General features: G+C 40.5%; 1 protein-coding gene across 1 annotated transcript in view; it reads right to left on the reverse strand.

Annotated features, from left to right (window-relative positions):
- The window catches only part of LOC124291252, a 74,818-nt gene extending 58,582 nt beyond the window's left edge, over positions 1 to 16,236 (reverse strand). The window contains exons 1-4 of the mRNA XM_046728193.1: positions 16,143 to 16,236; positions 15,643 to 15,824; positions 5,455 to 6,434; positions 4,043 to 4,168 (exon numbers count right to left, since the gene is read on the reverse strand). Of these exons, the coding sequence (XP_046584149.1) occupies positions 4,043 to 4,168; positions 5,455 to 6,434; positions 15,643 to 15,799 (1,263 nt within the window). The 5' untranslated portion in view covers positions 15,800 to 15,824; positions 16,143 to 16,236. The remainder of the gene's footprint in view (positions 1 to 4,042; positions 4,169 to 5,454; positions 6,435 to 15,642; positions 15,825 to 16,142) is intronic.
- Between the last annotated feature and the right edge of the window lie 6,257 nt (positions 16,237 to 22,493).

Raw genomic sequence — 22,493 nt, forward strand, 5'->3', positions numbered from 1 at the left:
AAGGCAGTCTGTAAGAAGGAGTATTCAATAAGAATTGCTACCAGATTGCAGTTCTTTGGGTGGCTGAAGGGCAATTCACGATTAGAACGTCTGGTGCTGTGCCATTTAGACTCCTGTATGTGATACTTTAAACAACTGTACCGGGTTGTTTGGAAGCCGTGGCCGGAGGTAGATTCCAATGGAACGGGTGAATACCCCGAAGTAGGAGACAAAGTAATAGGCTCAGATGATGAAAAAAACATATAGCTATCTTATACAATGCCAAGCGTAACAGATTGTCGAGGGGAGACGAGATCGACAACCCCCGAGTCCCGTATACCAGGAGTTAAGGTGAGAATTGCAAATGCCATTAACCAGAGAAGGATGGCAAAGAAATGGCACGCGAGACCCGTCGACTTGTCGAAAAAAAGGTGACTAATGGGATCGGGTGGTGAGGCTTGCTGACGTGGGTAACATAATCAGTCACCGGATCGCAAGTGCGTAGAAACCACCTCCGGAGTGTTGTGGTTCGAGCGTCCGCCCGGAGAGCGGAAGGTCACGGGTTCGATCCCAGATCGTGTCATACCAAAAGACGTTAAAATATGGTACTTGTTCGTCCCTGCCTGGCGCTCGGCATTAACGGGTACAACAAGGACTGGGCGCCTCGGAGTCAGTATAAAGTGTCCGAGTGGGTTAGTCATGCTTCACTGCAGGATGGTATCTCAGTGGGCAGGCACTATAAACCCAGCTGAAGTCTGGGCTAGTACAAGCAGCCGCACATACACACGCATGCACGTCGTCATATGAGCGAAAAATTATCAAGGACGACATGAAACCCAATGTCACCACACCTCACCAAGTGCGTAGAACGAAGCTCAAGTTGATCACTGGAATGTCCGGTCCAGACTTGATGAATTACAGGCCGCCGCCATAAACTGGAATATTGCTCAGTGAGGCGTGAAAACTTAATACGCTCACTCCATGGTTGATACTCGACTTCCCGGGTACACACTATAAAGCATCCGAACTGTCTACAAACAAATAGACTCTAGACTATGGCTCTTGCCGACGTTATACGCGTTGTACGGCTTACGACCCCCGGGGGCGTGCCCCAACCACTGCCGTTGCCGTTGAGCTGTTGCGGCTACAACCCGACCATGCAGGCAAAAAACGATTGCCGTCCGTCGACATCCATGTCAGGCTGATCCGGGACGTATCCCAAGATGCCAGCCCTACGACCAGCCATGGCTACGGCGTGGCCGGAAGGACGGTGGCCGGAAGATCCGCTTGGCTGAGGGATCCCGTGGGTGCCCAGCATATGGGGGGGCTGGACGGGAAGGTCCGAAGCCATGGAACCATACCCGACGCCAGTATGAACCAGTTCGACAGACCTCGACCCGTGGTCTCGTCTGGGACGGATGGATGGATAGCCAGCTGTGTCTGTGTTTGTCCCGTGGACGCCGACAGATCAACAGACTGAGTAGCCGTGGCCATGAGTCGAAACACCATTGGGACACGGACTACACGGAAAGTTATAGACACAATGAAGAACTTAAAGGTCACATGCAACGTAAATCACAACTTTGCAGATTCTGATACCTTTCGGTATGGACGTACCGAAACAAATCATCAAAAATGCAAATTCAAGTTATAAAGTTGAAAAATAACGCGATGAAAAAAACCGCTCGAAATCAGAGTTCAAACGATTCACTCATTTTCTCCCGAAAATTTCGGGGGAAAACGGGTTTCAACAGCTGGGCTGCGCTCATAGCATGTGCGCAGTGAAATAGGTTCGTGCAACTTGGAAGCGGGCTGTCTGGTGAATACTCGGTGAAGGCTTTGGTGTGAGCTATTTTCATAATGAACAACAAGGAGAGTTCTATGGATATACACCTTCTTTAATATGATATGAGCGACGTTTCGGTGTAGCTACTAACACCGTTATCAAGCAAATGATGTACAATACTAGATGCAAGGTATATTTATATACATAGTAAAGTTGAACAGTAAGTGATGATGTTTGCACAATTAATGAGGTAGATGTACAAGGTGGTGGATGTTTACACAAGAGGCCAATAGTTACACAAACATAGTAAGCTATGGGGAGTTAAGGGAGGAAGCCAGTGATATGACAGACAGGAGAATAATAGGATTAAGATTGCTGGGTGATGAGTTGGTTGAGTGCACACCCACCCGCTCTGACTGGGTTCGGTATCCCGGCTGCCTCGTTCCAAGGGAGGTAAACCCAAGTACAAAATATTGCACTTTTGATTTGCGATTATACGCTTATAGTTTTTTTATTTGTTTTTTTCATAATCAGCAATGCATATTATATGTCATGACGAAGTGATAATTGTGTTTTAATTATGTTTGATTTTTTGGTTGCATGTGACCTTTAAGATAAGCGCTTGTGACATATGCACTTTGGCGGGAAAAGTAGAGTTCAATAAATTAATATAAAACGCAAGCAATATGTACAAAATATAGAATGCGATGGACAGAAAGATCAACCAATGCGACACAACTGACCGGGAGTCTTGTAGTTCTTTGAAAATTTTGAGGGAGGACCCGAGAAGCACGAGGCACAGACAAAACACGTGCAGATACGCGCTTGTGACATATGCTTTTTGGCGGGAAAAACAGAGTTCAATAAAGTAGAATAAAACGCAAGCAATATGTACAAAATATAGAATGCGATGGTCAGAAACATCAACCAATGCGACACTACTGACCGGGAGTCTTGTAGTTCTTTGAAAATTTTGAAAAACACTTCCACTCTGTAAACACATCTTCTGTGTTGTCCATACAGAAAAATTATGAGAAGTTTTCAACAACTATGTTGTGACGTCACAGCCAAGGGAGATAACTGCATAACTCTTTAAGCATACCACTAGCGATAGCTGTGACTTCGTTAAACAAATTCATTTCCATTCTGTATGTGTCTGTGGAATCCACAGGAATAAGGCAACCATAATCCAGAGGGAATGTTTACGCCCATAATTACATAGATACTGGCCGAGGTGAATACCCTCAGATCCACCTGTAGCATGGACACTGGGTGTGGTGAATACCCTAAGATCTATCTGTAACATAGATATTGGGTGTGATGAATACCCTCAGATCAATCTGTAACATAGATATTGGGTGAGGTGAATACCCTCAGATCCACCTATAACATAGATACTGGGTGTGGTGAATACCCTCAGATCCACCTGTAACATAGATACTGGGTGAGGTGAATATCCTCAGATACACCTGTAACATAGATATTGGGTGAGGTGACCACCCTCAGATCCACCTCTAACATAGATATTGGGAGAGGTGAATATCCTCAGATCCACCTGTAACATAGATATTGGGTGAGGTGAATGCCCTCTGATCCACCTGTAACACAGATTTTGGGTGAGGTGAATACCCTCAGATCCACCTGTAACATAGATATTGGGTGTGGTGGTGAATACCCTCAGATCCCCCTGTAACATAGATATTGGGTGAGGTGAATACCCTCAGATCCACTTGTAACATAGATACTGGGTGAGATGAATACCCTCAGATCCACCTGTAACATAGATGTGGGTGAGGTGAATATCCTCAGATCCACCTGTAACATAGATATTGGGTGAGGTGAATATCAGATCCTCAGATCCACCTGTAACATAGATATTGGGTTGGGAATGTAACATAGATATTGGGTGAGGTGAATGCCCTCAGATCCACCTGTAACATAGATATTGGGTGAGGTGAATGCCCTCAGATCCACCTGTAACATAGATATTGGGTGAGGTGAATGCCCTCAGATCCACCTGTAACATAGATATTGGGTGGGGTGAATGCCCTCAGATCAACCTGTAACATAGATATTGGGTGAGGTGAATACCCTTAGATACACCTGTAACATATATAGATAGTAGGTATGGTGAATATGCTCAGATCCACCTGTTACGGCGACACTGATCCACAAGTGTAAACATTAATAATTTCATGAGTAGCCTAACAATCATCTACTATATACAATGTATATGTGGACTAGTTAATACTCTTGTCAATGTGTAGAGAGTCTTACGTCCTTATAGATCCACTGGCTGTACTGTTCCCTCTCCCATAGTATGGCCAGCTGGCAGGGTAACACGTAGCAGTGGCGCCGCAACAGACATTCCTCACACAGCAGGCGTAAGTAACACTCTATCACCTAAAACATACCACAAGTAGGTAGGTATGTAGGTAGGAAGGTAGGTAGGTAGGTAGGTAGGTAGGCAGGCAGGCAGGCAGGTGACAGGTAGGTAGGTAGGTAGGCAAGCAGGTAGGTAGGTCGGTAGGTAGTCAGGCAGGTAGGTAGGTAGACAGGTAGGTAGGTAGTCAGGTAGGTTTTCAGGTAGGCAGGTAGGTAGGTAGGTATTATAAGTTGTTCACTGGTCACGAGGGGGCATGGGGTGATGTACCCTCGATGTTTGTTTATGTTCCCTGAGCCCAAAGGGCGAGGGACATATACATCAACACATGGGCCCCGAGGGACCAGTGAACAACGTATTTATCTTACCGAACACCTAAATGTTAATTTTGAATTGTTTGAAGCAGGGTACACATTTTTGACAAGAAGAAGAGATTTAGAGTTATCTCCCCTCCATCGAATTCGCATTTGCAAAACATCGGTACTTTATGTATACATCATACGCGATTCAATGTTATTCGAGATAAAGATTACTACCACGAAGTACCAAATGAGTTGCCATTGACAGCTGGGTACATCGAAAATGTTAGAGAAGCTTCCCTGCCATTCAGAAAGATAGAATATATATATATATATATATCTCTCTCTCTCTCTCTCTCTATCTCTCTCTCTCTCTCTCTGAAAATAATAGAAGAGCGCTAAGCCATTCAGAAAGATATCTCTCTCTCTCTCTCTCTCTCTATATTATATATATTATATATATATATATATCAATATTCATTATATATTCATCAGAACATTAAAGCTCATTAAGGCCTCTTCTTCCATACTGGTCTTGTTATCTGTCACCTGAATCAAGCCATAACATACGGTATAACTGACATTTGCTGGGTTGATAAGTGACCTCCAAGGTGTATAACAGATCTTCCTAACATACACTATGATGTGTCATAACAGGTCTTCCTAACACACACTATGATGTGTCATAACAGGTCTTCCTAACATACACTCCGATGTGTCATAACAGGTCTTAGTAACATACACCATGATGTGTCATAATATGTCTTAGTTAAACACACCATGATGTGTCATAATATGTCTTATTAACATAAACTATGAGGTGTCATAATAGGTGCTAGTAACACACACTATTGTGTGTCATAATAGGTCTTCGTAACATTCACTATGGTGTGTTATAATTGGTCTTAGTAACATACAATATCATGAAGTGTTAGTGATGAAGGCAAGATACACCTAAACATATTGCAGGTGAACGCTGTATGCAGAATAATGACTGTTCTACTCACATTGTCATCCAGCCATGTCCTCCCCTGCAGTGTAGCAAGACTGCTGCCTCCTATGGTCATGTTCCCGATCCTGTATCTGGCTGTGACATCCACCTCCACGTCTTCAATCTCAGCCTGCCCCAGGTGTCTGGGCCATTGCTGTAAGGTGGACATGAAGCTGAGGGTTGGCGTGTCTGTTCTGTATGCCCCTACAACTATAGCTGACAGAAGCACCATCAGAGTCTCCTGCTGGAGCTCATCAAACTGATGCAGGCACACTACATCCAAGTGTTGCAGCCTGGCTTGTACTTCACTGACATCTGTTGGCCACAACCGCCTGACCTGTTCTGTGAGAGACATACATGGGTTGGTTCTAGAGCTCACACCTCGTCGCACCTGCCAACTTATATCACACAGGAGTCCATCCACAATGGAGGCAAACTGCCCAGTGGTGACCAGATCTTCTATCTGGTCTGTGACACTTCTGCTGCTCTGTGTGCCTATATTTCTTAAATCTGTGTCCCCCTCCCAAAGTGCAGGATTGTCAATATCTGCAAGGATAGTTTCAACTTTACGTTTCAATTCAGCACGTTTCATTTGCAGTTTTTGTCTCTTTGGTGGAACAGGACATTCATCATCTTCACCCACAGTCATGTCCGAAGAGCTATGGCCATCGCCAGCATCTACATGAACTGACTGTGATGTCCCTGAGCATGGGTCACACCCGGAGGAGTAAGTATGGCGCTGTCTGGCTGGAGTAGACTTGCTGGCTCTTCTGGGCCACTGTGGCTCCTTGGCAATGGATTCATTGCCTAGATAGTGTATCAACACAAACTGATTGGGACGGGGATACAAGACATAAACATGCTTCATGAACTCTCGTGAAAAGTCTGTGTCACTAAATTTTGCTTGGAAAAATGTTTTCTTGATTGTAGGTTTGTTTTTGGGCTGCTTGCTGGTTCCATCATGTTGGAAGTGTATGTTGTCATCCTTCCATCCATCTGGAACAATATATTGCATATATCAACAGGGCATACTTCTATGTGCTAATATTCCGTGGATAGAAGAGGACATATTGTTGTGAATGATAATAATAATACTTTTAAACCTCTCTGGAATAGGACCGAAGGATAACAAACATGATGTTGTTCCTTTTAATAACACCATTGGAAATTATTTATATTATAGATGTTTTTTGCCCCTGTCAGGCTTTGGCAGCAATGTGATTGCCATGATTCAAGAAAAACATGATACATATGTAGGCCTCGTCTTTGAAATGTTTCATGCATGCCAAGTACAGTGTTGTCAGGCTCCCCATTGTTCTTGGTGCCCTTGGTGTGGTGCCTCTTGATCTTTTGAACCAGATGAGGAGTGTGTCCAATATTACCGGCACAGTACACCGGTATACATGTATCGGCACAGTATCTCGCGATACAATTATCGCGATATGGTTCAGATTCTGCAATATATTGTGTCATCCAGAATTAGTTCCCTTTGAATTATCTGCCCTTGATTGCCACAGCAACAAAATGTGCTCTTAAAGTATCAAACATACTTTTATTTCTGTTGGTTTCATGAAACATTTTACAAGCGGAAGTGTCTTTATAAATGGCACCAAAAGTGCCCAATATTCTACCAAATGTTGTAAGTTTTATGGTTTGAATGGTTTCATATGTGACGTTTTGGAGGAATTCAGTGAGCCTCAAACGGACCAATCTTTTAAGAAAGGCAAGATTATGGATGTCAACTTCTTGTTGTGAATAACACGACGTTTCGAAGTGTATGCTTACTCCTTCATCGAGTCATGAAGGAGCAAGAGTACACTCCGAAACTTCGTGCTATTCATAATAAAGTAAATGACATCCATAAATATTGCGTTTCTTATGCATTCCACTTCTAAATGCCCTTTAAACATTTGACCAATCTATTATTTGGACTTATTAGTACAGCCTCTGGCTATGAGTGACAATTTTGTTTGTTTTATAATGGGTTTCAATTTATCATAAAGGCCAAAGTCTTATAAATGTTGTTGGACTGTATAATGACTTTCTAGTCAAGTATCTTAATTATTGGATGTATCATGGGATTTTAAGCTCAAGTAGTTCACCTAAATCATGTTTCTGTTTCATTTTGTCAGTTCATGTTAACGTGTTTATAGTGGAGTTGAATCTGAATGAATCAGTGACATACAGTAAAATAATTACATCCTGCATTGAAGTGCATTCTGTTGAAGAACACAACGCTGATCAGGGAAATCATGTTATACTATTACCTTCATCATTATGTTCGCAAAACTTTGATGCAATACAGTACTTCAATTAAACATTCTATATTAAGGCTCTATATCATGTTATTTATCTGTAAACCACTGGCATACGGCCGTACACAATGGGGACGGGGAGGCTGAAAGTATGGTGTTACAGCAACAAAGAAGGTGATGTTGCACACAGCGAGCTACTATGGATATATTATGTACGCACTTGGGCAGAAACCTTCCAGTCAATATATCACAATATGTATTGCAATATCTCTTAATCTATTGCAATACATCGCAATATGAGAAACAGGGCAATATCCAGCCCAAGTGTCCAAGCTCTCCACCGCAGCACAGCCCTTCTGACACTTTGGGTAATGTAGAAGGCTGCAGTGCTTGGGAATCTCCATATTCTCTGGAAGGTCCTTGGTGGGTTCGACTAGGCAACACTTCCTGGAAGAAGTCCAGCTCAATGCCTGGGCTTCCTGAAGCGGAGAAAGTGTGCCTGAGATAATGATGAGCCTCACCAGCTCAACTATGCCAGAACTACATGACCTCTCTCTCTCTCTCTCTGCTGCAGAAGGCTGTGATGTTTGGGAGTCTCCATATTCTCTGGAAACATCTTGGTGGGTTTGACAAGGCAAGGCTTATTAGGTTGAAGTCCCATGTGTTGTCTTTGCTGCGTGTAGAAGGGGGAATCTAAAGGTACCTGGTGATAAAGGCTGATGAAGAATGAAATGTCATATTAAAATGGCACAAACTCAAGGGAATGTTCTCTAAACGACCCCATGCACAGAGTTTATGTGCAGTTACTTGAGAAGAAGAGCAAGAGTCCTTCATTTGGATGAAGTTTACTGACTGACATCAAATTGTAAATATGATATGTAGATTAAGGAATGGATATTATGACACAGCCAAACACCTTCAGTGGATGACAACATCATGATATGGCATGATATTTTCATTATCAGTTTGCCATTCTTTATTTTGATAAAAAGAATGAAAATATTCTTTGAATGAATTTTCTGGTACATGAGAAAAATTATAATATGAATTATTATATAATAATTAAATGAAGATGACATTGGAGTTTGGCAAATGCATGTAGAGATTGAGAGTTTCAATGAAATATGACAAAGTTAAGGAAGAAATCGTAAACCTTTTTTTTCAACATTTCTAAAGATCATATTGATGTGTTTAGAAAAGTTTTTCATATCTTTTGCACTAGTACTGGATTAACATTTGTTTAAGCTTTCACACATTAGGCCATTTGTAAAGAGCTTAATTTATGTACATAGACTGCAACTGTCAGTGGGCTCACACCTGAAAAAGTAGTGGAACTCATCACCAACAGTTAATGAACTCACCAGTTCATAAATTAGTAATTACACAACCATTACTCCTAGGATATCAGATCAGCGTCTTGTTTCAGTAGGTAAGTTGTGCTTTGTGGTCCTAATTTTAAAGATTGGGTGATGGTGATTTAAGGTAGATATTTTTCAAATGTTATATTTTATTTAAACACTTTATATTACACACCCTCAGACCTCTCAGTAAAGGCACACACAGCCAATTCTGCATGAACTGTTTTTCAATATTTCTTCAACTTTTGAATCTAGCCATGATGATGAACACTAATTCCACAGTTATGATTACACTATGCCATTTTAGAAAGTGGTCAAATGTAACATATGTTATATTTGGGATTACACTTTCTTCGTAAAGTACAGATTCTAGTACTTTTGGGGTTGAGACCCATCCGGGATTCGAACCCGCGCCCTCAGAGTCAGGCACCTAATCGCCAGTACACAAAGTCAGCCGCCTTGACCGCTCAGCCACCGCGACTTTCACAAAAATGAAAGTACAACTGGTAGTCTAGACTTTGTGTACCCCTCTGATAAGTATTAGTTGGCACGGCTTCCATGGCCGAAAGCTATGGTTACACAATGCCATTTAACATTTGACCACTTTCTAAAATGGCATTGTGTAATCATAGCTTTCGGCCGTGAATAAACTATTAACCAATTAACAGATGGAGAGGTTCCCTCTGAATTTTCCATAAGTCCTACAGTTTGGTATTGCATTTCGAAGATCTCCTGGCATTAAGAAATTTTTAAAAAGATTTTATTTTAATGCTTTCAAAGTGTCAAATGCAGATATTAAACAATAAAAAGGCAAATCGTTTTGGGGTTTTTTTAATGCTGAATAACATTGCTTTTGTTGCATTTCTGATAAGACTTTTGATCTCACTCTTATGCGCAACTTTTTTTCATGGGTAGATATAATAATCAACAATTATTTTGCTTTTGGGTCAAGTGTGTATTTATATTCCACCGTGAACAATATATATTTAAGCAGAGGTGTATTGATATTGATCTTCAAAGGTTGGCCTCAGTTCTTGAAAAATATATTTAACTAGATTTTTTCAGACAGATAAAAATGACTGTGTCAGAAGAATATTACATTAGTACTGTAAATGTGAAGGTATACTGTATTGTCCTTTGTAGATTTCGCTGTTCAAATCATATGTTAATGATTGAATATGGAAGATGTTTAAATCTTTCCCGCAACGAACGTTTGTGTCCCTTGTTTGTATCCCTCGAAACTGAATACCATTTTTGCCCTGAATATCCACTCTATCACCATCTGAGAGCATCTCTCATATCACGTTTTTATCATGTATATCTTTCTGGAAACAAGGAGGCGTCAATTTTTTCCAACAACATGAGTATGACATTTGGACTTTTTGAATGCAATGCTCTTAATTTGAAACATGGCAAAGTACTGAATGATGGATCAGTCAAGTTACATAGGGGCAGGAGTGATAGAGTATATTTTGGAAAATCAGACATACAAGTATCACAGTTGTCTAAATTATGACAGTGACGATGATGACAATATTTTATTACCCCTAAGGGAATTCTTTTTACATTTGAAAGTGATTGCATAATTAATTATTTAAAATGATAAAGTTTAAGACAACACAATAAAAAAACCTAACAGTCATTTATAAGGCGAATACCTGCTGGAATTTCAGTGTATGAAATAAGGCCCGTCCGACCGCCCGAGGCGGGCTAGATTTCTGACGAGCGGTCTAAATTTACCGCTCGTCAGCCCGATGGCATGGTAAAATAGATTAGCAAATTTGAGTAAATTCACCATATCTTGGTGTTTGGTCTGGTTAAATCCATTTTGATATCTGGCTGGGATATTTTTGGGCTTTAATAAAGGAATTTTGAATTGTTTTTGTTTTAAAGCGGGGCATTTGGTATCGGTGTTTAACTCTAGTGACTGACTAGTCTTCATTTACAAGTCATCCAAGTCAAGATCCAAGTCTTCTGAAAATTCTGAATCAGAATGTTACACCAACAGGAAACACGATGTCAAAACTCTGCACACCATCACATGGGCACAATGTGTTAAGCCCATTTCTGGTGTCCCCCGCCGTGATATTGCTGGAATATTGCTAAAAGCGGCGTAAAACTAAACTCAGTCAGTCAGTCTGCACACCATCACATATCGTCTACCATTGTTTTACCAGCTGCTGATCGACATAAAAACTAGAAACTACAGAATGATATTTTCTGAAAAATAATTCTCTTAGGGCCTGTTCGATTATTGCGAAACTGGTTTTGGTTTTTGAAACTGGTTTCTCCTGTTATAAACGAGTGTCTAGTTCCGGATACATGGTTTCAAAGTGAAACTAGTTTCTAGTTTTATATACGAGTGGATTGTTTCACCATCCGGTTGCAAAATGGATACCAAAAAAATGTCTCAGCTACTGTATATGTGGAACGAATTGGATGACAGCATATGTTTTCCATTTTATCAGTGAATTAACAAATGATAAAGAGATGAAATGCTTTTGGAGGTAAATATTTGCGTATTTGTAATTATAAGTACAAGTAATAAAATAGTCATGTTCAATTATAGACTGGGGTTTTAAATAATATTTTCCTAGTTCTCAGATGATTTTTATCATTATTTTGGTTCCAAAAACAGCTGCTCTATTTGCCACCAAGATCAGCTGAACTTGGCGCTTTTGTTTCCGCCATGTTTGTTGTGAGAGAACGCGAAACTGAAACTGCGAAACCTGCCTCGGAGATGGTTTCAGAACCCAGTTTTAGGTTTCGACATAATCGAGTGCATGTTTTTTCCGAAACCAAAACCGGTTTAGGATAATCGAATACGCCCTTAGTTATTGGGGATCAAAAAGCTGTCGGTCGTAAGGACCTGCAGAAAACAAAAGCAATTTCACTAAATTTTTGTCCTTCCTGGTTTAATCTGACAATTAATTGCGATCTCGTCAAACAGCAAAAACACCGGAAATGCAAGAGCAGACGACACTTTGAGCTGATCACGTGATCACCACGTGCATAAACTACGACTTCAATTGATATGTGGCAGATATGCATGTCGCGTGGAATGCAGCGCGTGACGACAACGCTAAACTGACTTAATTTTCAAAGACGCGCAGTAGGCAGGATGCAAAGTGAAGAATACGTTTGGCACGAGTCTGTACCTCAGTCCCTACGCGCATTCTGATTGGTTTGTGGTATGTTCAGTAGCGAAGCATACTTTATGAATGAGTCCTAGACCAAATGTTAGAAAAACCCCTATCTTTTAGGATCTCTCAGCAGCAGTTAAGGCGTTATCCAGTAATTGGTATGACAACTCCCACCCTTCAGAGATTCTTGTCAATGTGGAACTAGACACAGAATGTACCAGGTTACTAAAACACACAAGGATTACCCCGCTGTTGAAACAGTGTCCACATGTTCATAGACCAACTGCATGAGTATTAACTGCATGGTTTAATGGACGGTGACAAGCACAGGACCCAGTTGTATCAACGCGTAATTATGTAATCATCAATTAAACACTAATCATTGATTAAATTCTTAATGTTTGATTAGTTAATGAAGTGTTTAAATACGGTTGTATAAACCCTTATTTAAACACCCATTAACTAAGTATGCCTCTGACAAAGGTCCCGTCATTAAACCAAGATGTAAAAACTTTGAAAGTTGTGAAATACAGGCCTAGTTGAAGATCATATCAGTGTGTTAAACAGCAAACTGACTCCAACTCCATTACTAATGACAAAAATAAGCAGATATGGGGTAGCATTGGGGTAAGCAATAGAATGTCCAAAGAAATCAATACAAAATGGAACAACATGTTTCAAAATGCAAATAAAAAGTGTTTTCAGACAGAATATGGTCTACTACACTAAATGTGTCAATTTCTTATGTAAATATTATTCAAACAATCAAAAACTTTCCAAAAATATAGAATGTATACCCTATATCCACGTATGATATGATATTAAACAAAACTAAATGTAGATACGAAGTCAGTTTCATGAAAAAGTATCTGAACTATACGCAAAATACACATCATAATACTGACAGTGTAATCGGAAGGATAGGGCGATTGTGTTTACTCTTGTTCCGCCGACCTTCACCTCAAAGAAATTGCCTAATATGTGCAACAAGGTTGACGTATGACATCACTATCGCTTACACTATCACTATCACTATTTCTTACAAAATGGCGACTTCGCTGACAAGGGTACACAGAATTTGGCGAGGACTCTTCCCTTGATTCAGGGATCATTTGTACATAAATATGTGATGTAAGTAATCAGAATTATTCTCACTCTCTGTGTATTGTTATATGTTTTTATAGTTTTCATTGGATAAATAAGAGAAGAAGCCAGAAATGTTGATAATTACCGTTGTCGTTCTGCGTTATTTTGCATCAGTCATGGCGTCACGCTGCACGGAAACCTTGATAAATTCTTATGAATTATCACATCATTGCATTGTATCTGTTTTTAATTTTCTGTTTCTTGGCACGATACTCTTCCCATGCATATTCTAAAGATATTGAGCCATTGAAAGCAAAGAATGGACGGCTGGGTGTCGGACAATTCCAGAAAATGCTACGCAGTGTAAAATCGGATTTTTTCTTTGTTTTCATTTCAAACAAGTGCAATCTTCCGAGTACAATGTTCGTTTCACCCCAATATCTTTCGTTTCATTTCATCTAGACAGTTGGTATTGGTGACAAAGACCGTTTGTAAGCTGTCCCTATACATTTTAATTCCAAAATGTATAGGGAATTCAGTGGTGTATTTCTCGCAGCTGAATATGAAATATACGTGATGTAATAGGCGTCTCAAAACCGGCCTTCGCGAAACGTGATTTTGTAAACAGTATCCAATATGGCGGAAAACGCACTTCGGCGTTTGTGTAAGTGTATTTTCGAAAACATCCCAACCGATTCTAGGTTCATCTGCAACGTTTCAGAATTATCATTAGTGAGTGAGTGAGTGAGTTTGATTTTACACCGCTTTTAGCAATATTCCAGCAACATCACGGCGGGGGACACCAGAAATTGGCTTCAAACATTTTACCCATTTGGGGAATCGAACCCGGGCCTTCGGCGTGACGAGCGAACGCTTTACCCACTAGGCTACCCCACTGCCCCCATTAGTGATTTTATGAAAAACTGATATCAGTGATCATTGCTATGCTATTTTTGAAATTCTATATTCCCAGTAATTGTCAAATTTTCACATTTCAAAACTTACAGCAAATAACTCTCTGAGTCGCGACTACATATTGTGTCAAAAATGGCGACACGACGAAGTCTATTTTGAAAGGTTATTTTAAGCATTTTAGTTTTGTCTGATTTAATAGTGGATGGTATCAAGAAACAGGGAATTTCCCGCAGAATTCAAAACTGTGAAGTATATTTGTATATAAATATGTGATATATTTAGAATGTTATTGAACTTCAAAGTGAGGGTTATATAAAGAGGAAGGACATATATGTCCCTGTGGCACCCGGTGGGGGTTAATTAATCCCTTCACGAAAATGTTTCTCTTTTCTCCGACGTCGAAGTTGATGATACAGTATGTCGTCTGCCATGTTGATACAGCTAATGATGAGTTAATGATACCCCCAAACCTCCATTAGCTTAATGATGGATTAATGAAGGGATTCGTTTATTAAGGATTTCATGAAACTGAAGATAATCAGTGATTAACTAATCATAGTTTAATTAACGATAAAAGCTTTATTAAAGTTTGATACAACCGGGTCCTGGTGTTAAACATGATCAGGATATGCAGTATGGGTGATAAGGCCTGGTATGTCATATTACCTGATAATGATGTTATCTCTACATTTGGCCTGGGAGTAGAATAACACCTTTTCAGCTTTTGTTCACTGCATAGGGCGACGAACGTTTCGGTGTAGATTGTTACACCGTTCACAAGCTAATGTTTAGGGTCGTATTTTCGCATATGACATCAATCATCGATCAGGCGACGAGTAAAGTTCGTATGAATGGGGAGGGTCGTGACGAATGCTTTTCCGGCATGCCTCGTTGACCAGGGAAAGATTCGAGACTTTACGGACCTCCCATTCGTAACTATATACTCATATATTCCGGCAAGCCGGGTTGTCTGGTAGCTCCGCAAAGCATTCGTCACCACTCGCCTCTTTCGTGACCTCCTTGAAGACGGCTTGTCCCGGAATAACACGAGTTGGTCACGAATGTCCGCAAAGAGGCGAGTAGTTACGAATGCGGAACTCCAACTCCCGTTCGCTCGTGACCAACTCGTGTTATTCTGGAACAAGCCGTTTTCTTGGAGGTTACGGAGAAGGGCGAGTGGTGCCGAATGACTCCCGTAATTTACCGGAAAATGTGCAGCAGCCTAATTATAGAAACTGGGATTTCTCAAATTATTTTGAATTAAATCACAAATGATGATAATAAATCGACTATGAGATATTAACAGCGAAACTTCAAATCATGAATATGGTTTTAATGAATATCGACCAAATATATACTATGCTTACTTTCCGTCTTAATGATTATTAATATCACCAAATCGCTGAAATGACAAGTAAGTAAGTAATAATAATAATAATGGTATTACCTGGATCCGTTCCCTCTTCTATGCAATACACATAGACTTGACCCCCTCTAACGGCCCGTGGAGCAGTGCGGATCACGCGCGTCAGATCCGGGGAGTTAAGGACCTGACACGCCTCTGCCGCCCTGAAGGGCCTGACGCGATCGCTGTAGTAGGCCATTCAAGTGTAATCGCTTGACATAGCTCTGCAAACGTCAAATGTTCTGTAAAGTAGAATCAGTGAATATTCAAAGAATCCCCCATGTAAGCTGTACATTAAACACACTGATCTGAGCTGTACACTGAACACGCAGATCTGATCTGTACACCAAAAGGGCTTGTAACGCTAAAAACTAGTCTAAAAACTAGACTTAAGTCTCATAGTCAATGACGGGGTGTTAGCACTTATGACTACATATATACCTTCCTATAATGTCAATTAATAACCCGTCATTGAATATATGAGCCTTGATGCTACTGTTTGGTGTAACAGTCCCCTGTGCTGACCACGAACCTAATCCTACCTGTTCTCCGTGAGTTATGGTAACTGTGAAACACCTTCCTGGATGGTCGATGCGTCAACTGTGACATAAGAACTGTAATGTGTTGATGATTGGTCGTTATTGATACACCAACACGTCCATTGTGTTGTGTGTAATTTCGGATTCTCTGGAAATGCCATGTTTGTACGGGGCCGTCAGTGATTCGAATGACCGTATGTAATCGAACCTGCTACCTGCGTCCAGCATGTCTATGGCTCCGTGCTTGTAATAAATGAAAATGGAATGTGGCTCTCCCAGCTATGCTGTCTAAACATGCTAAGTGATTCAAACGGCTCACCGTATTTAACAAAACAAGACATCCTCATAATTTTATTCAGATCACAACAGGTTTTATTAATAGTTAACACAATATAATATACTAATAGGAATATTACATATAATATTATCACATGATAATTAAATCTTAATCTGTAAAAACATAATTATAATGAGTAGGAGAGAGTATACGTTACTTGTGAAAACAATATTATACATGGGGACAATCTTTTACCGGTTACGGTAATCCATTAATTAATTAAACTATTGGAAATGTGGCTTTACCGGCTACAGCCATGTAATTGAAATGTGGCTTCCCGGCAATAGTCATTTTTGAAATGTGGCTTTCCCGGCCTGTCACCACACAGAGTATATGCACAGTCAGTAGCGAGCTGTGGAAAAAGGCAACGCGTATTTATGATTGAAAAACTGTAACATTTTGATGGGGGACAAGGCGACACGGATCTAGTGAGCTAGTGAGTATAGTTTCACGCCACTTTTAGCATATTCCAGCTACATCACGGAGGGGTCACCACATTGTACCCATGTGGGGAATCGAACCCAGGTCTTCGGCGTGACGAGCATCGCTTTAACCACTGGGCTACCCCCACCTCCCCTATTTACAATAGATACACTGTGTAACCCCTAAGCTAATAAAAGTGTTGCCCAGGCTTTGACACCGAAGATGCCATATTGCAAGTTCTGTACTTTCATTTCGACATCATCTTTAAGCTCTGATGCACCACTGTCGCAGTGAGCTTCTGCATGTCTGATGAAGGAAGTTCCCTTTAAGTTGGACATGTAATCCGTGACTTGAATGTATAACAGTTATTGTAACATTACCAAACCCCTAAAAACGTTAAAACGTCGTTTCAACGTGCAATGGCAGAGTCCCTGAACCATGAGTCTAAGTAAACTTAGGGTCAATATTATTCGTTACACTGCTTTTACTTCAGTATAGCAGTGTAACGGATAATACTGAGCCTAAGTTTACTCAGACTGCCTGAACCATATTATTCTTCCTACAACCTAGCCCTTGCAGTGCTAAAGCCCTAAATAAAACATGTCTAGGTTGCCCCTAGGTTCTGAATCTCTGGTCTCCCTTGGGCCCCTTTTAAATTTAAATGGGCTTATTCGTTACAATCAAAATTATATATAACCGTTAGTCTAGGGCAAAAGGTCGGAGGCCAACATTGAATAAAATGCTCCGGGATCCACTTATCGAATCTCAGATGGTTATCCCCTTCGTTAGTTCCTTCACATAATAGTGTCATCTGTCATACCAAACGTAAGACAAACATCCCCACAACACGTCTTACATGTCAAGACTGTGTGGCAGGTTTAACGCAGTTTCAGGACATGAAGAAAGTCCTTTGGCTTCATTTCGTTTTAGGGGCGGTGGGGCAGCCTAGTGGTTAAAGCTGGGTTCGATTCCCTACATGGGTATAGTGTGTGAAACCAATTTCTAATGTCCCTGGCGTCGTAAAACTAAACTCATTCACTCACTCATTTTGTTTTATTTTGTTAAATGTTCAACTCGAGCATAACGATGTCCTTACCCACTAACACAAGATGCCCAGATAGCATAAAGATGGATAATATTTATTGAACACTTCCACATAGATGTCGGGCCTTTGTTGTCTCATGTCCGAAACAATGTTGCATATGTGATGCAAGATTCTGTTTATAAAAGCTGTAGAAACCGAGTTGTACTGACCTGCAGTACCGACTTAAACAAGTGTGGATTGGTGAAGGGTCATTAAAACCTTTTTTTCTAATGCTTTTCTTTACCAAAATACACACTTCTGTTGCTGCAGGTCTCTTATCCCCAACTTCTGTTACCACAGGAAAGTTTCACAGTTACTCTTAAAGGACGAGGAGTGGATGGATCCTTTTCTCTGACCGATATTTTCAGATACTTTCATTTCATGCATCATTATATTTAACTGTGCTGCAATTAAACTCCCTTAATTACATTTGCCATTGTCCATTTGTAGCTCGCAACCGACATCAATGCCTGGAAAGATCCGAACGATAAGATTCGGATCGGATATGTACCGTTCCCATGGGCGGATCAAGGAATATTGAGAGGGGGGAGTTCGAACCCGGGGTGGGGGGAGAGGGGAGAGGGGAGAGAGATTTCAAGCGTATGGCTGTATATGAACATATGAAGATGTGTGACTGCAGGTGCTATGACTTGAACCTATTCCATGTTGCATGTTGTCTGTAAATGATAGCACTAATATCTACTACAAATAATCAGATCTTATGAGTGCGCCGCGTATTTAAACATACGTAATTGTTTGGTGCGTTCGTATTTATGATGAATAAAGCACTCGCCTCTTTCCGTGGCTAGTTTTCCCGGATTGGCGAGGAGTCGGGTTACGGAAATATGCGAATGGTGACACATTCGTAACCCACTCGTGTTATTCCGGGACAAGCCGACTAGCGTTAACTTGGATGCTACGGACTGGGGCGAGTGGTGACGAATGGTGCCTTGCGCCTTCTCGTGTATTTCCGTGCATAACATTCCGTTCAAAACCCGGAAGTGAAGATTCTTTGTTGACATGTTTGTTGACATGTGGCAGTTTTCGATCAGCGGACGTCTTCCACGGCATTGACAAGAAGGTGGGCACGTAGGTTGTCATCTGTGTACAGGCTGCACTTCCCATCACACAACTTTACTTCGTGCATTGTGTTATGTAACATGTGCGGTACACTATGAAACACGAAACGGTAATCTAACAGTTGACGTACAGGTGCCAGCAATGCAGGAGTTAAATAATCTAACAAATGGCACAAAGCGATACTGTTATGCTATGGGAAAATGTAACCGCTGTAGAATATGGTCCACGGCATTTTGATGCAAAGGGAGCAGCAGAGTTAAGGGAAAACTACCTTAAATCGTACACTGCTACCCAGTTAGACCAATGCTTAGTCTCAGAATATATCACTCATTCTCATTACCAAACATCATTAAACATAACCAAGCATCACTGAACATCACCGACCATTTGTGAACATCACTGACCATCACTGAACATTACCAACCATTAGTCTCAGAATATATCACTCATTCTCATTACCAAGCATCATTGAACATTACCAAGCATCACTGAACATCACCGACCATTTCTGAACATCACTGAACATTACCAAGCATCACTGAACATCACCGACCATTTCTGAACATCACTGAACATTACCAAGCATCACTGAACATCACCGACCATTTCTGAACATCACTGACCATCACTGAACATCACCAAGCATCACTGACCATCACTGAACATTACCGAGCATCACTGAACATCATTGAGCATCTCTGAACATCACTGACCATCACTGAACATAACCAAGCATCACCGACCATCTCTTAACATCACAACTATCACTGAACATCACTGACTATCACTGAACATTACAGACCATCACTGAACATCATTGACCATCTCTGAACATCACTGACCATCACTTAACATTACCAAGCATCACTGAACATCACCGACCATGACTGAACATAACCAAGCATCACTGAACATCACCAACATTTCTGAACATCACTGACCATCACTGAACATTATCAAGCATCACTGAACATTACCAAGCATCACTGAACATCACCGACCATCACTGAACATTACTGAACATCACCAAGCATCACTGACCATCACTGAACATTACCGACCATCACTGAACATCACTGAACATTACCAAGCATCATTGAACATCACCAAGCATCACTGACCATCACTGAACATCACCATGCATCACTGACCATCACTGGACATCACCGACCATCACCGACCATCACTGAACATCACTGAACATCACCAAGCACGACTGACCATCACTGGACATCACTGACCATCACTGAACATTACCAAGCATCACTGAACATCACCGACCATCACTGAACATTACTGAACATCACCAAGCATCACTGACCATCACTGAACATTACCGACCATCACTGAACATCACTGAACATTACCAAGCATCATTGAACATCACCAAGCATCACTGACCATCACTGAACATCACCATGCATCACTGACCATCACTGGACATCACCGACCATCACCGACCATCACTGAACATCACCAAGCACCACTGACCATCACTGGACATCACTGACCATCACTGAACATTACTAAGCATCATTGACCATCACTGAACATTACCGACCATCACCGACCATCACTGAACATCACTGACCATCACTGAACATTACCGACCATCACCGACCATCACTGAACATCACTGAACATCACCGACCATCACTGGACATCACCGACCATCACTGAACATCACGCACCATCCCTGAACATTACCCAGCATCACCGAACATCACTGAACATCACGCACCATCCCTGAACATTACCCAGCATCACTGAACATCACCAACTTTCACTGAACATCACCAACCATCACTGAACATCACAGACCATCACTGAACATCACTGAACATCAAAGGGGAAGTCTAGCTTCTTCATACTAAAAATCACTATCATGCATAGGCTCAGATGAACATGACTAAAAAAAGACAGAGGTGATTTTGATTCTTAAACAGATATATAAGCTTGAATTGATATGTGAACAAGAGGTCTATATAGCCTTGTTGAAATAGATGTGAAAATGACTTTCTATATAATCTGGTGGGGAACGGGGGGTGGCATTGTCTTAATTTGGGAGTCATGTTTTCTTTATCCATGCTTGCCTAATACACTATGTGTGCAGAAAGTGCTGAACAGTGATACTGGCATGTCTGTAGCTCTACATTCAAGATACAGTTGGTGTCAGTGATCTATAGACAGTGGAAAAGGTTATATTTATGAAAGGTATATCAGTAGCGTGTAATACAGTTTTAGCCGTGTAATGGTGTTTACATCTGCACTGAACCATGAAGAAGGAGTTCTTATCTATAAAGTTGTATGCTTTATGAATTAATTCTGTGTTTGTAGGTTTTGTTTTACATTAAACAACTTGCTATGTTTTGAAAATCACGTAAATGTCAGTGTTTTTGTTTTCCGGTATATACCAGTAAAAATTGCTCAGGACCAATAAATTTGGAGGCTTTCAGTCACTGTGTCTGGTAAAATGCCCAAACTATTTTTTGTCTTGCTTAAAATGCTACCGAAATTAAAATAAAATCACTAAAATAATCCTCTAAATTAGTCTAATACTAGTAATAGAATCAGACACTTACGATTTTTGTGTTAGATGAGGGTTCCTTCTAAATATATTATGCTATTCGCAGTGTGTTTGGTCAGTTTGACAGTCATTCGGAAATGATTGATGTATTTTGTTCCTTGAAATGTCAATATAATCACAGAAGATAACAATGTTATCCAATTGTTTAAATACCATGTGTTTGTTGAAATGGCAAGTGGAGAGCAGGCGATTCTCTCTATATTTTGTTGTAAAGGTAAACATAAGGCTTCCTCTTTTGAGTGTGATGAATCAAACAACGGTAAGGGGCCAAATAATGATTCAAGTACAACTTGCAATCAGTCTTCAAAACTAAAACCTGGTAAATTACAGAAATCTAATTCAGACTGGCTACCTGAATTTATGAAATTAATGCATCAGTTTGTATGATAAACTTATCCACATGTTTCTAAAAATAATTGGTCAGAAATTACACGTCTTGTAAAACAATAGCAACTTAGCAAGGCATGAATATGATGATTCCTATAATGGATGCATGGAGTTTATGAAGTTGGACCTGTTCATATTATTTATGCTATTAGGGATTTATTATTAGAATTTGATGCATATTATTTGAGCAGAAACTATATATCAGTCTTGTATGCGAAATTGTCACCATATGGTGTTTAATATCAATCTAAATATTGATCATATATAGTCAGTGCGAGGAAGGATATTGTATCGGAACGTATTGTAGAGACAGCTGGCATGACTGTCAGGGGTCGTGTGTTATTATTAACAATATGTTTTGCTTATATATTTCTCTTAAACGTCTGTGGACAGACTTGAAATTTTGAAGAGGTAGGTGAGCCCAGTTTGCTTCACGTTATTTAAAATGAATCCTAA

Source organism: Haliotis rubra, unplaced genomic scaffold, assembly GCF_003918875.1.
Source record: "Haliotis rubra isolate DU_JTF1 unplaced genomic scaffold, ASM391887v1 Scf488, whole genome shotgun sequence".
Classification (NCBI taxonomy): Eukaryota; Metazoa; Mollusca; class Gastropoda; order Lepetellida; family Haliotidae; genus Haliotis; species Haliotis rubra.